Raw genomic sequence first — 14,863 nt, forward strand, 5'->3', positions numbered from 1 at the left:
CAACAAACGGATGAAACCAAAGCGCCAACACCCTAGCTTTATATACCGCGACTCCGTTCATAAACCGGAAAATACTCCATTACTCCGTAGGGGGGGGGGGGGCTCCGGGATACCAAAGGTATGACTAACGTAATGGACAATAATCTAGAAAGCACTTGTATGTTCTGGTATGTGCGAGGGACTGGGTAGAAATCCGGCAGTTGGTGAGGGTGAGGGCTTGGTATCAATCAAAGATGGCGAAAGGAGTTTTCCGTTGGGAGAATGAGCCACATTGGAAATTCGTGTCCAACGATGACGTGAGCGTTAGAGCGTCAAGGGTTCCTTTGGTTCCTGGTCTTTAATTTGGAATGTCTCAGTCTGAACATGGCGGCCGTCGGCAATACAGCTGTGGTGTTCAGAGAGATATCGGCTTAATTACGCATGCAAATTCATACAGTACATACAATTGAGTAAAAAAAAAAAAGGCTTCATATTTGCCGTAATGATGCATAAACAGAAGTATCAATGGACCGGTTTCCCGTAAGAGCCATTGATCTTGAATTCTCCAGTACCTGAGTCGTAACGTACGTTGACGCCACTTGTGAGATAAAGTCGGTCATAACTATTTTAACGTCAGACTTTAGTTAACTAGCCTACCAGAGAGATGCGTACCGGACATCCTTGGTAATCTCTCCAACCAGATTCTCAAATTCCTCTTTGGTATACTTTTTCGTCTTGAAGTTCGGAGAATCGTTCAGACCCAAAACCCTCCCAAACACTCGGGGGTCAGTACAAACACCGTCGAGTGCGAATTTGGCGGACCCGGTCTTGCAACTTGGCTTCCACTGTTGTATAATCAAGGTCGATTAGGAACTGGAAAGACGGTACAATAATGATACAATAATACCAATACTCACCGCCATAAGTTTGCTTATGCCCCGATTAATTTGGTTAATTATACGCTCAGCCTCTGCTGAAACTTGCTCTGGAGTCTTGGCAGGGGGAGCGGCGATGCCTCCATTCCCAGCAACAGCAACAGATCCCTCGAGGCTCTTTGCATATTGTGCAATAGAAACCACAAGCTTTCGATATTCTCCATCTCCGCTTGGTAGGACGAAGGATTCGGGAGATGCAAGAACCATTTGAATTGCATTCTTGGTGTCGGCGAATGGGTCGGATTGGGATGTTTTAGCACGTTTCGAGCTGGATGCGCCAGCTGTCGATTTGCGCTTGGTACTGGTTGAATCAGATGCAAGTGGGAGAGGTTGAGACAAGTCCGACATGACTGTAGTGGGGGGCTGTCGATCACGGGCGAATCCAGTACTGCTATTATCAACAGATCGAAGAGGTAGCAAACAAGGCCACACTTACACCCGATCGTCATTTGACCTTAACAAACGCTAAAACCATCCGCCGTCCAGACTTAATATACCTTAAACGGGAACATACAGTAATTCTCCTTCCTTCGACCACAATCAATACTGCACTGAAATTCAAATCATCCGCCACCATGGAGGTAATGTGTATCAGTTGATCGTTACATACTGTAGAAATATCGTGTAAATACTAGAGTAATCTAGTATGTTCCATCGCAGTAACCGAGTCAAGTGTCGAGTCATCGTTATATGCGCAGTACCAGTCGCAGCACTCATTGGTATGACTCAGAAGGTTATACGAGGTATATAAGGAGGCTCTTTCGGCCCTCTAATCATCACCTCTATATTCACTTATCGTGTACTGTCTTTACTTTCTTATTACAACGTTTCTTTCATAGTATAAATACATTCTATTTTATCTAACTCTTTCTACACATACAATGAACAAAAATAATGTGTATCTGTTACCGGTGTTTTCGAATCACCCAAGTGAATACGATCAATCCATGTGACTTATGTATCGGGCCATAAAGAACATCTGATCGCTCTTTTTCATTAACTCCTTTCATTCTCATGGATTCCAATCGGTATTATTCAGCCTCCTTAGGACTCATTAGCCCGCCCCCAAATAATTCTATCATGTCGGTCATTTCAGGCGAAAGTTTGTCAAAGCCTGCTTTGAGCACGGGGTTGAAAGTAATCAGACATATGTCCGTCAGTCCTCTTGTTAGGGCGGAATAGTCGCTGTCGAAGGTATGTGAGCAGCAGGGTCGAACAAGAACATTGTAATAACCTTTCTGTGTCCAGAATTTGACTTGCCGGCAAGTTCGAATGGACAAACTCGGTGCTGGTAGGTGTTAGGGAATACGACACACCTGCCTTGATAGGTGGTCACGGAGCCCGAGCTCGTCTACACACAGGCCATTTCTAAAATGATTTGGATAAGCAGTAGTAATACATGCGGTCAAGACGCGCCTCATCGTCCTATTCCCCAAATGATAACCTCCCGTATCATAAAAATCTTAGACGAGAAACGGGGGTACGAAACGCCAGGCGGCTTTTAGTAATGTTTGCCTCTATGAGCTCTACCTAAGCTAGAGCCTCCTTTTTCATTTATCAAGAATAGTCTCGTCGTGATATTGATCCACCACAGATAAGTCTAGACCGAAAACAACTGGGCCACGTCCCCATGATGTCGGGTGACCCGGTTGTGAGCCATGATCGTGTACTAGTTTATCGCCCGTTCCTGCTTAGTCATACCAGAAACTGGGACAAGTCACCAAAATGCTGAAATAACTTCTCATTCCAGTCCTAGGCCAACACGACAGATTTAGGCACGTCCAAAAAGACATTAGCATTTATAGCATCCCGGATTTAATTGGGAAGTAATAGCCGCCATGACTAGTGTTCACAAAGGGAAAAAGGAGCCATAAAAAAGTTCTCATCGTTCTTCGCCACAAACGCCGTCCGTTCGTCCATCAACTCCAGCCTATATGCTTCGGCTTCTTTCCGAGTCATTGTGCCTTCTGCCATCGAGTTGATATGGTCGATGATCTCTGCCGACAGCTTGTCAAACGCTGCCTTGAGAACTGGGTTGGCACTGATTCCAGACGCACGCCAGTCTGCTTGTTGAGGCGGCACTATCACCGTGGATGGCCGATGAATTGCAGGATCGACCAGGAACAACGCAACTATCTTTCTGTGCCCAGGCTTCGAGTTGTCGGCAAGTTCGAATGGAGACACGCGGTGTTGGTAGATATTTGGGAACGCGATACACCGGTCCTGGCAGGTTACAACAGAGCCGAGATCATTAATACATGGGTCGTCACTGTTGATATGGGATTATTATGTTGAAAATAGAGAATAAGAAAAGAACAAACTATCCCATTCCCCATGTCAATTTACATCCTCGCAAATCGTTTTGTTCGTATGATTCTGGGCCAGCAACGGCGGTTCGGAAACCGAGACGACTCTCGGTAATGTTTTCTTCATCGTAGTAGTAGATACCTGATGCGGCGATTGCTTCGTTCTTCATGCCTTCGACATGCCAGGAGCCTCCATCGTACTTGGGCTTCTCTGGAGTCTGAGAAATTGAATATGGGTACTAAATAATTTAAGCCGCGCGGACAAGTCGTCCGACGTACCAAATGGATGTTAGCCAATTTGACAATCACTTGGATTGTTCGTCCATTGAGTTTATACTGAATCGGTCGTTTCTCCAAGTTCCCAATTTGATAATCCTGTTGGATAAAGGGTAGCTGGATCGGTCGACCCTCTTCCCATTCGCGATGGTCTTGGTCGAATTTATCTTCGTCTGAATAATTGCTGTATTGAGGGGATTTTTTGTATTCTTCATCGTATGAATATCCGTTAAATGTCCGCTCCGGTATCACATTGTTCTCGGGAATGCTATCCGTCAGTACCCGCTCGAACAAGGGAATATATGCCGCAATTAAACCTTCAATTGTCTTGTATAGATCCGTGTGTTTGAATGGATGAAGATTATTGATATATGAGATGCCCTTGACTGATTTACCGTCCTCGGAGACCTCGAAGTTGGTGGGTAGCCATTGAAATCGTTTGGACAAATAGTATTCGTCAATACGTGTCGCTTGAGATTTACCAGCTTTAGGAGGTTCCAGTCGAACTTGAAGTGCGGTTGAGTTTCGATCATCGGAGTCCTCAGGGTATGATAGTGTACGACCATAGACAATTGGATATAATGATGGATGCACGAGATCGAGAACCTTCCCGTCCGAGCGCGGGTGCCAATCCTTCTCCGATTCGGGTACGTCTTCGAGCGTCGTGACTCCGGTGAGTAGTCGTTCCTTGAGCGAAGCAGGGATGAGAGTGTCGGACTGCCATATCTTGTCATAACATGAGACCTAGTATAGACGCCCGGGATGAGTGTCAATTACAGAAGAGCAGAGTCCAATCACCTCTGCACCGGAAGTCTCATCGCGCAACTTGGCATATCCATCTAGTTCTTTCAGAACATAATCTATATGAGACTCATCCATGAGTTGTGTTTGGGCGAGTGCTTCTCCTTTCCACTTGGCGAGAATGGATTCGTCTCGAAATTTGGTCCACCAGGATGGCTTACGACGCAACTCGGCGGAAAGACGCGTCATCTCCAGCTCAACAAGCTTCATACTAGCGTTAATTAAACCCAATGCGCCTATTGGGTACATACTGGCTTTGCAGGAGGAGCTCCCCTAAACCCATATCCGTCGTTGAATCCGAATGGATCAGGTAGGGGCTTGTCGTACCCATATGTAACACCAGAGTCAGATCCTTCACCTGTGTTAGACTGCCCGCGCAAAAGAGAGGTACGAGCCATAGTGGTATCAGGAATGGTCGTTTACGTGTTTTGTTCCCAGTTATGTACCCCAAGTCACGTTGCTTGACGTCTTCACGTGCGCATCGGGCATTCTGACCGTCACCAGCCTATGCTAAATTAGAAAATGCCGTCAACTCAAAATTCAACGATATCTGATTAAGGGCATACTTGCATACGTCCATAAACTACGTCCCACACCCTCGCCAGGCCAGTACAGTACTACGTACTCTTAATAGCTGTGTTCTGGTTAGCTAAGCAGGCACCATGAGGGTAACAAACGCATAATAGGAAGGCGTGAACACAACCCATACAGTGGGGAGGGATTTTAGAAAATAACTCAAAAAAAAGAAATGATAAGCAGCTGTAGTGGTGGGCTAATCATCCGAATCAGCGTACCTTATTAGTGCCATACAGTCGTGTTCAATTCCTAGGTAGTGGTACCGTGATGGTCAGTGCGGTAACACGAGGGAAAAGAATAAGTGAGTGGATCAAAGTCGAAATGAAACTAAAACATTCGATTCTCGCATTAATTAAACTTGGGCTCCGGTGCGGGCTAGAGGACTTATGTGTAAATAGAAGGAGAATTTATTTGTATACGAATGTAACTAATACACGATGAACCGTGGCCGTCAGGAGCCAGGAGGGATGGGTGATCCGGCGCGTAGCGCCCCGATGAGTCTGGGGGCACCGAGACGCGAGCATGACTCGCGGGTCGGGTGGCCATCGCTAATGGCAGGAAGGAGGGTGGTGGTGGGAGAGACAGAGGGGGGGTAGCCTAAGAGGATACGCTAGTGTGTAAGCATGCCCTTTGTATGTGTAAAGACGGAAAGAGCGATATTGGAAGAGGGATGGAGGGTGGGACGAAAATAACTATAAGCGTGCAAGTAAGCCGAATGCACGTAGTATATCGTAGACGACTGGGAGCAGTCGCGATCACGTGGTCTTAAATGCTAAGCGCCCTCGAACCCTGCGCATAAGTCTTGGCTTGTGGCCCTCCGCAGGCTCCGAACTACAGCCTCCGATGTATGCAAGAGCAAACACCCACAAGGCAGTCGTGTCAGAATCCTAATCATGCGTGAGAGAAAATGGTCGCTTGGTAATAAAAAGCAAAAAACGAGATAAGGAGGTCAACAGGAAATAGGAGGTGGTATAGTAAACCTGTCAGCAGACCAAGAGTATCACCGGTCCAAGTCATAGTGAAGATATCCGAATGGGGGTGATGTCGAGTGAATGACGTGGCAAAGGACCAAGTTGACGGGGCAGTCGTCGTGATCCATTGTGAGCGCTGGAGCAGCCAGATGAAAGTGATAGATACGAACGAGATTAAGGAAATGGCGAAGACAGCTAATCGAAGCTAGGTGGCGACGGCGTGGCTTAGGTCACGTGCTGAGGGCTTTTACTACGTGTCTATTTAATCAGAAAGAGCTGCATGCGAACAAGGTAAACTGTTCGAAGAACCCATATGTATATATACGTAGAGATAGCTACAAAGCTACAACAGCTTACGAAACCGTAGTTTTGGATACGAGAATGGCCTAGGGCCAGATGCAGCAGGAAGATAGCAGTATCATAGTACTGCCTATAAAGGTTATCATTCGTGGAGGTATCACGGATATTGTATCAGTTCTTCTCAAACCTCTAATCCAACGAGATCCTGTAGAGGATTTGTAGCTATAGAACTGCTACTTCTAGCACTGTGACTATACGTGATATGGCTAATGACTAGGTATAAAAATAGATGAGAGTCGCTTCTTATCTATACATGATAGTTTCTTCTGTATTTTTGTTCTCATCACACAGTACACTGTTGATTATGGCTAATCCGGGACATAGCGTGAGCTTATCGGGTGGTGTGATGGGTGTATGCTTGATATAAGCCTGAGACACGGCTAACAGAATCAGATACGTGCAGCATATAGTGCTGAAATGTCCTAGGTTTATGTTGCTAGGGTAGCGATAGTCATTGTTCTATGAGTTTGGGTTTATAAGTCGTTCTCTCTGGTCTCATCTCAAGGTACTCGAGCAGTGTTTAACAACCTTATGGTGTGATTTCGATAAATTCCGTTACGAACAATCATTCAGTCATGATCAGTCACAGAAAGTCCGCGCAAAAAGCCCCTCATTCGCCCTCGTGTTCCCATATGAAGCTGTTGTTAGAGCTCTTTTGGTAAGTGATAACGTTCTCTTAGTGACAGAGTGCCACTTACTATGATTAGTTATGTTTATCGGGATAGTCAGGCTTGCCGCCCTTGCCGATCCCGATCCCTATGTGAATGGCGGCGCAATAGAATCCGTGGCTGCTGTATTTGCATTCGCATCCTCTACAGCAACTATCATAGCTTTTGCTGCATGCCTGCTAGTGTGTTAGTTCTAGTAGGAATTGTTTTACGGGCCACTTACTTGTCCCTCAGAAATACACTTGCCGCCAGGGAATGCAGCAGGCGACGCATAGACAGCAGGCGCGAGCAACACGAAGCTAGCGAGGAGCGCAACCACGTTCTTCATTGCGGAAAGAGGGGTCAGACTGGAGTAGAAGGGAAAATATGCACTTGGGAGACGAGAATAGTCGAGGAGAGCAGGATGTTGTTTAATGCTCAAGCTAGGTCGGTATTTATACGTATCCCTGAAGTCTTTTTACTCTTTTGTGTAGTTGATGCCCACTCAGCTTCGATACTCATGGAAAGTCTCTGAATCACCTGTCAGCAATGTGGGCTAGAAGGCCAACACAGAGATTTGCCAAGAGTTGTCAAAGACTCAACACGTGTATAATTAATATGCCTCCTGTCCGGGCGTAGCGGATGATTCGTTTAGTATTTCTTCCGACCATGTATTAAATCAGATATAGTAGGCTAATTTGAGTTTTAATGCGTACGAGTTATAAGATCTAAAGAAAGGGGGTGAAATAGATATATGCTCTGTTTTGCTATCGGATACATTGACCTCTGAGGAATCAAAATGTTGTAACAGTCAAGTGCTCAGGCCGAACAGCAGCCCGGCAACTGTCCCACGACTAACCTGTCAACAAGTAGAACCTCTAAGCTTGTAAGACAATCAATAAATTACAGCATATAGGTGCCTCCATACGTCATAAACGGGCGTTCTGTCACCAACACAGCTCGTTTTTGACACATGACACGACAATGCGGATATAAGATTGACACTGAAGAAGTATGTCTTCTAATGAGTCAAATATACGTATGAAGGCCAGTGTCGAATCCAAAGGTGCGGATATTCTGGACAGAAAAACCCGCGTCCTGCATATGGGGTGCCGGCGGAATCCGCATACTATTTTGACGGAACCATATCCTTAGAACGCGTTCAATTAACTGAGGCTGTGACTGATTGATTCATTGGTACAGAATCTTAGGAAAACCCGGATGCAAAGCGGGAATCCTTCCTGAGGTTCCACTAATAATATGGGTTAAAAGATTGGTACCAATCTATCTACTAAAGCATGTTTATTCGTGAACGTATCGATCAGGTGCTCATGCTGGCTTCAAGGTCCAGTTGCGTATATTCCACCAAGTGAAGATGCCTCGATTTGGTCTCAGATCTTCTCTCCACTTCTAGAGATGAACTGTATCGGCAGCAGAGTACTATTCAGAAGTAGCTGCGCATGCGTCATAAAAGCTGACAGTCAACTAATTCAGCGCTTGTGTGTGACAAAGTAAGGGATATTTGGTTTGGACCTAATTGAGCGTCTACATGAGCCCAGCATAGCTTTGGTTGTCATTATCATAATAATGTGACTGTATCCTAACTATTTGCTCCAGCAACAGCCAATACACAAGAGATATTTCTGACCGTTAGCATTAAGGTTCGGCTTTCACTTGAAATACTTGGATTCTGTTATTGATATAAGTGTGTGATGTAGCTGATGGTGGACACAGAGTGCATACTCGACTGTAGATACCGGAGCAATTTTCATGTACCCCACACGTCCGGGATCCTCCAAACACACTACAGTCCGCATGGGCGTAGTGTAGGAAGAAGATATAAATCTATATAGAAAAATATATATTAACGTTTAGCTGATTACAAGAGGTAAAAGAGAGTGAGATAGAGAGCAAGAATCATGAGTCGTTAGGAGGCAGAACAGGCCCCCTTATATACCTGCGAATAAGCCGGTCGAGTCGCTTATAGGGGTGACGCGTACTTACTGCGCATATATCTTATTGGTTAGTTCACACTGACTCGGTTACATGGAAAGTACTAGATTATTCTAGTATATACAAGGTATTTCTACACTTAGGAAACATCAATGGCCATGCAGGGGCATAATAGGAGAGTAGGATGAGAACATTGAATCGTTCCCAACGCGCCCAATGGGTTAAGCGGGGAAGCACTATTCTCGAGTCCTTTGCTTCAAAATTAATATTAAGAGAACTCAGGTATGGTGAGCGAAGAAATGTGTTATTAGGCTGGATGGTGGCTTCGTGCTCTACAAGCGCCATCGTGGGCGGAATCTTGTCCAGTACCAAATGAACAATTCCAGGCCGTGGACGACACGATGCACTATGGAATACTGCTACATCTTCAATGAATTAATAAAACAACACAATCAATGAGTGGCGGATTATAGCTTGATGATCGTCTCACCGAGAATTCTAGTGGAGGTTCTAAATATTGCGGTTTGCAAAATGATTTAACAGTGGTTGAGATTTCGGGCTCACGTGGGTGCACGCCTCGGGTCGATGTGTGGACCCTATGCCCAGTATTTTCGTGACAGCTCCGCCTTTTTTTGATGGCTTTGCATGATTGGATTTTTGGTCAGACTAAAATCAAAAGAGTGATGATGTATACTAATACAACCATAGTGGTAATCCCTTTTATCCTTGGCCGAAATTTATGGTCTATCCGATTGAATAAATGACTAATTGGAAAACTGCTGACTTTGGCCTCGATCTGGTCTTGGCGCGATTGGTGTCAGAGTAAGAGTAGGCTGTATCGGCAACAAAATTCGCATTTATGACGTTGGGGGCGCTCAGATGTTGTAACTTGTCGATCACTTGACAGAAGAAGTGTCAAGCTCTTGCCCCGGCTCAGATACTTGGCTGCTGGTATATTGGAACTCCCATGTACTTCGCAGCAAAATGGCGCATGCAAACAGCGCATTTTTACAAGCCTGTATGCGGTGAATCCCGAGGCAGCTCACTGTCTCTTTGAACTGTGTTTCCGACTCCGACAAACCCTGGGCCAGGGGGAACACTGATCAGCTCCGGATCCGGGCGGGGGGAGACTCGTTATGCCCGTAGTGATTGTTCAACCGTCCTTCTGCTGGTCTTCTGTGCCACTTCGCCGACAAGTGACGCAGAGGTAACTCATGAATATCGGAGCCGGAACGCAGATTGATTGTATGGGAGAGCGAGAGCGGATGAAGGGACGAAGATATAAATACTACCCCTGCTTGAGCTTTGAATGACATACTGTCCTCTCACTGAGCGTAGCCCCCTGCTTGTACTCTAGCTCTACCTTACTCTACACTATGAGGAACTTCTTTGCACTCTTCACTGGGTTTGTTCTGCTTATGCCGGCTATCATTGCGTCGCCTGTCTCATTCACTGGAGGCAAAGGCCCCGGAGATGGCAAGTGCGTTGCTGAAAGTCAAGTAAGTATCTAACTAAATCTAACTGATTTATCACTAACATCTTGGCAGCCGTGTGGCGGAAGCTCCGGCTTCTGTTGTGGTGGCCATGAATGCAGATCTGGAGGTCACGGCTCCTCTAGGTCTTTCAATTTTGACTACTGCTTCAAGATTCCAGCTGGCGGCGTCGGCAAGCCTGGCTATCCCAGCCATCCGGAGCATCCTGGGTACCCAAGCTATCCCAACAAACCCAAAAAACCCGAGTATCCTGAGCATCCTGAGCACCCCGGTCACCCTGGTAATCCCAGTTATCCAAGCCATCCCGAATATCCTAGCTATCCCGGAGACTCGAAGACCTCAAAAAATTGAGGTGAGCTATGGCCAGGTTCCATCCGTTAGAAAGCGTCATTACTTACCGAAGGTGACTTTATTCATAGTTCCTTGGGAACCACAAGAGTCGCAAATCAGTGCTTTGCAAGAACTCTCGGTGATTGAATGGGACTGGGCAGCAGTTCGATTATAATAATATATACTATATGTAAACTATGATATGAACGTTGTTGGTGAATTATGAGAGTACCTGTAAGACGAAAGAATTGATGTGAGAATAGAAGCTCCGGACGGGGGAACCTTTTCTCCATGGCGGCTCACTTAAATATCCACAAGGTACCTGAAAACATAGCTACAGGGTGGCTTTGAGAGGATGAATGCATGATCTCTTAATCGATATGTCCCTGCCCTAAGGTATCCACCTGACCGGATCTATCAGCGCAAGTCGAAATAGATTAATACATACCTCATATGACTTCACCGTTCATTATATCAATAGATCATGTGTGTATTCTTGGAAAACTCCCCGAAATTGAAGATCTAGATCTAGACCTAAAAGTTCGAGGTCTGTCCAGTGTTGAATAATGCAATATATTGGACAAGAGGCCTGGCCATCGATCATACTTCTTAGCTCAATTATGCAAGTGTCAAAATCAACTAACTCTAGATATGACGTTTGGTTGATACAGCTAATATCTGAGGGGTCTTTAACTTCAGACGAACGCCTGCGGTAATAACCCAATTCTCGAATTTGGGGAGCCGGTATCATCACACTGCCAGTCGGTGCCCACCCCTAACGAGCATTTAACCTCACTGTTAATTCAGAACTACCCACAGGATAAGAATGGTACATTACATTGAAAAGCTCGTTGTGTGTGGTACAATAGTTTCAAAGTCGTGCCACTAGCCAAAACAGACTCAAAGGCAAACGCTAGGACTAGCGCTTGTCTAGCTCACGTTCGACACGACAAGCTCTTTAAGGGGGTGCTATATTCTATTGACCCTAATTCACTATCGGTTTTTTTACTACAGCTGTTGTTACTCAAAAGGAGCATCTACACAGAGGTAGAGAAGACAAGTGCATAAACACGGTGAAATAAATGCGCCTTTGGGAGCTTGGCGCCAGATCATGGGGCCAATAGAGTCATTTGGAAAGGCAGAAAAATCAACCGCAAAATAATTGAGTTTGCTGCTATACATTCTGACCATCAGAGCGGTGGTCTATCGAGGCCCATCCATTCAAATAACCCACACTATTCCTCTATATTTCAATCTTTCAATAAATCGGTCTTTCCACCCAGCTCCTCCGTCAAAGCACCCCCAAGGCCTCCCTTTGCCCTCTCCTTATCTCGATCCCTAAACTCTTTGAGCGCTTCCCACGCTCGCCCGCTGGAAATGCTCTCCCTAGCCATTTTGACACCGGTTGGGTAATCTGGCGCAAGGCCCGCAACGACTAAAAGAGCCGAAGCATTCATTAAAACAAAGTCAAGAATTGCTCCAGGGTCCGAAGTTACGCCCTCTGCGGGGGCAGGGACAGACTCGGTCGGAGAGTGGGATGGCGTGTTGGGATTTAAGATATCAATAAGCATCTGAGCATTGGTGTCGGGAGATGCGCCTGCTACAGTGCTCAAGGGGTGAGTTTTGAGTTCAAAATGGGAGGGATGAAGGGTTGTCGTTGTTATGTCTCCGTTTTCGAGCGACCAAGCCTGCGTAATTCGTATTTACAAACCAAGCCGAGGGGGGCGATAAGAGATAGAAGACGTACCCAGGTCCCGCCAGCAATACTGATCTCGTCCAAACTTTCCATCCCGCATACTACTAACGCCCGCTCGACGCCCATTCCTCTTAAAGTCTCCGCAAAAACTGGGCCCAACTCGCGTGTGTAAACTCCCAATATCATGCGCTTTGGTGCTGCGGGGTTGATGAGGGGCCCCAGAACATTAAATACAGTTCGGAACGGGAGGGCCTTGCGGACTGGTGCGAGAGAGGTTAGGGCAGGGTGATGATGCGCCGCCAGAAGGAATGTGAATGGTTTATTTGGAAGAGGGGTGGGTTCTGGGGATGGAGGAGCGAGTGGGCATCCTAATGCAAGGAGGATATCTGCAGAGCCGGATGAAGATGTCGAGGCTTTATTACCGTGCTTTATATACCTGAAAGTTATTTTTAGCCCAAAGCATGAAACGAAGCTTCAAACCTTGACCACTCTGGCCCCTGCGCCAGCAGCAACGATAGCAGCTGTTGTCGAGACATTGAATGTATTATGGCCATCGCCGCCTGTACCGACGATATCGACCGCCGGTACATGTTCATCATCGAGTGGAACGTGTACAGCATAACTCCTCATAACTTCAGCCGCAGCCGCAAGGGTTTCTGGCAAATGCTCGATACGAGAAGATTTGAGAGCAGCAAGGAACGCTCCCGCCTGTGCTGGCAGGACGCAACCATGAGTAGCGAGATGGTGCATAGCGCTTTTGGTATCCTCTGGAGTAAACTTTCCAGGCGTATTGATGAGTTTGAGGAGCAACGGCTTGAATGAGTCAGAGGTCATTTTCGGGGGAGCTGCAGACGTATCCATCGAAATAGTCATCACAAGGGGAACGAAGTAACGAAGGGAGAAAGTTCAATCTTCAGAACCTAGTGCAGACAAGTTCTATAAAATGGGTGAGGGAGAGACAATAGGTGTTCAAGGCCAATTGTTGTAAGTTTCAGGTCGGGCTAAAAAGGCCAATTGTAAGACTGGCGCAGCCAAGTCATGATCTTCTCAAGATTCATGCGTTCGATCCGTGGTTCTGGCGCCTAAGAGGATCCGCGACACAGCCACAGATAACTTTCCCCTCCCACACCCTTCCATCCATTAGATCGTCGTTCCACTACCAGCATGCACGCCTCGCTCGTCCGACGCTCATTCGGGTCTATTATCCCACCCAAAATTGCGACTCCCAAAATTGTCGTAAGTATAAATTCGTAAATTAAGGGAAATTCGTACTTATGGCTCAATTGCGTTCGGGACGAATCGGGTAGTCGGGAGGCAGCGGCGCCAGCATGTCTTCCGTCGTCGATTTCTACTCTAAATTGCCAAAGGGCCCCGCTCCTCCCTCCGGAAACGGCATCAAGGCGCGCTACTTTGACGGCAAGAACGCATCTGGCAAGCCCTTTGTTGCGGCTATTGTCGGAATGTTCTTGCTTGGGTACACGATCGATTACAACAGTGCGTACTCTGGTCTTATGCAATTAACCGAGTGAATTAATCTTCATTTGATTCCCCTTCTAGTGCACTTGAGTGAGTATCCCTTGTATGCGATTAGGTTGATCTTCCTGATTCATTGGCATTTTTGCAGAGCACCACAAGAACAACCACCATTAAACGTGTTCTTGGAGTTGAGCCTGGGAGAATCAGGCCCATGTATCGCTATAACCCAACGGCGTGCTAAAATCATAATGTTCTCAACCCATGGGATCTGAGTGTGTGAGGGTATTTTGCCGAGTCAAGTGTGTCATAGGCCTGCCAAATGGTGAGTTTATTGAGGCCAACTAGGGTCGGAGTAGAGTTGCGCGGTTCGAGGCGTGCATGCAGCAAAACACTGCTGCGTCCACTCTGAATTATCAGCGCTGTTCCGCACCCTTTTCAATTATCCGGACTCCCTAGCGCGTCGCTCTGTTGGACGATAACGGGGATCGTACAGCCCTTATTCAAAGGTCATGAAAAGTCATCTTCGTGAAAGTACTATGGCGAGGTTCCTATTAGTAGATGTCGAATCAAGGCCATGGTTCAGGCGAAGTTCACCGATTTCTTGAGCACTACCCAACTCCTCTGACATCCCAACCTCCAACCAAGCCTACATGGCAGACGGTTACATATCAGGGATTTGGCATTGATCGCCATACCTGCTTGCTTACATTTTGTCCTAGGCTTTCTACTGCCCAGCGGTGATAAACAGATTTACACGCCCCCGTTTCTTCGAGTAACTGAGGACATTTGAAAAAAGTCGGACATAATCAAGACTAAATCCCACCGGCATTCAGTATGAGATAAGTGAGCATCCGTCCCGGCCCATTCTCTCTGTATTCGACTGTCCAAGGATCGATGAACGGCTTGCCACACGATATTTTTGCGGAAAATCATAATTCTCGCATGAGGTGAGGTATTGCATACCTGAGCATATATATAAACCGTAGCGTTACACATGTAGAGACTTGAAGATCATCGAATTTGGACTTGCCAACTGGGTGGGGGCGTATAGGGAGGATTGTATC

At 46.4% G+C, this 14,863-nt stretch overlaps 5 protein-coding genes across 5 annotated transcripts; 2 read left to right on the forward strand and 3 right to left on the reverse strand.

Moving 5' to 3' along the window:
* Positions 1–501: 501 nt before the first annotated feature.
* RhiXN_08885 (uncharacterized protein) lies at positions 502–1,262 on the reverse strand (the record flags this gene model as incomplete). The annotated part of the gene is made up of 3 exons (XM_043328701.1): positions 502–601; positions 652–824; positions 897–1,262. The coding sequence occupies 3 exons, from the start codon at positions 1,260–1,262 to the stop codon at positions 502–504; spliced, it is 639 nt and encodes a 212-aa protein (XP_043180147.1).
* A 1,494-nt stretch (positions 1,263–2,756) lies between these two features.
* On the reverse strand, positions 2,757–4,695 carry RhiXN_08886 (uncharacterized protein; the record flags this gene model as incomplete). The annotated part of the gene is made up of 5 exons (XM_043328702.1): positions 2,757–3,183; positions 3,236–3,438; positions 3,500–4,240; positions 4,295–4,501; positions 4,549–4,695. 5 exons carry the CDS (start codon positions 4,693–4,695, stop codon positions 2,757–2,759), a joined length of 1,725 nt encoding a protein of 574 aa, XP_043180148.1.
* Positions 4,696–10,180: 5,485 nt separating this feature from the next.
* RhiXN_08887 (uncharacterized protein) lies at positions 10,181–10,770 on the forward strand (the record flags this gene model as incomplete). Its single annotated transcript, XM_043328703.1, has 3 exons — positions 10,181–10,284; positions 10,352–10,649; positions 10,717–10,770. The coding sequence occupies 3 exons, from the start codon at positions 10,181–10,183 to the stop codon at positions 10,768–10,770; spliced, it is 456 nt and encodes a 151-aa protein (XP_043180149.1).
* Positions 10,771–11,877: 1,107 nt separating this feature from the next.
* Positions 11,878–13,184, reverse strand: RhiXN_08888 (anthranilate phosphoribosyltransferase; the record flags this gene model as incomplete). The annotated part of the gene is made up of 3 exons (XM_043328704.1): positions 11,878–12,315; positions 12,375–12,749; positions 12,804–13,184. 3 exons carry the CDS (start codon positions 13,182–13,184, stop codon positions 11,878–11,880), a joined length of 1,194 nt encoding a protein of 397 aa, XP_043180150.1.
* A 303-nt stretch (positions 13,185–13,487) lies between these two features.
* On the forward strand, positions 13,488–13,852 carry RhiXN_08889 (ATP synthase subunit f, mitochondrial; the record flags this gene model as incomplete). The annotated part of the gene is made up of 2 exons (XM_043328705.1): positions 13,488–13,559; positions 13,631–13,852. 2 exons carry the CDS (start codon positions 13,488–13,490, stop codon positions 13,850–13,852), a joined length of 294 nt encoding a protein of 97 aa, XP_043180151.1.
* Between the last annotated feature and the right edge of the window lie 1,011 nt (positions 13,853–14,863).

Source organism: Rhizoctonia solani, chromosome 5, assembly GCF_016906535.1.
Source record: "Rhizoctonia solani chromosome 5, complete sequence".
Lineage (NCBI taxonomy): Eukaryota > Fungi > Basidiomycota > Agaricomycetes > Cantharellales > Ceratobasidiaceae > Rhizoctonia > Rhizoctonia solani.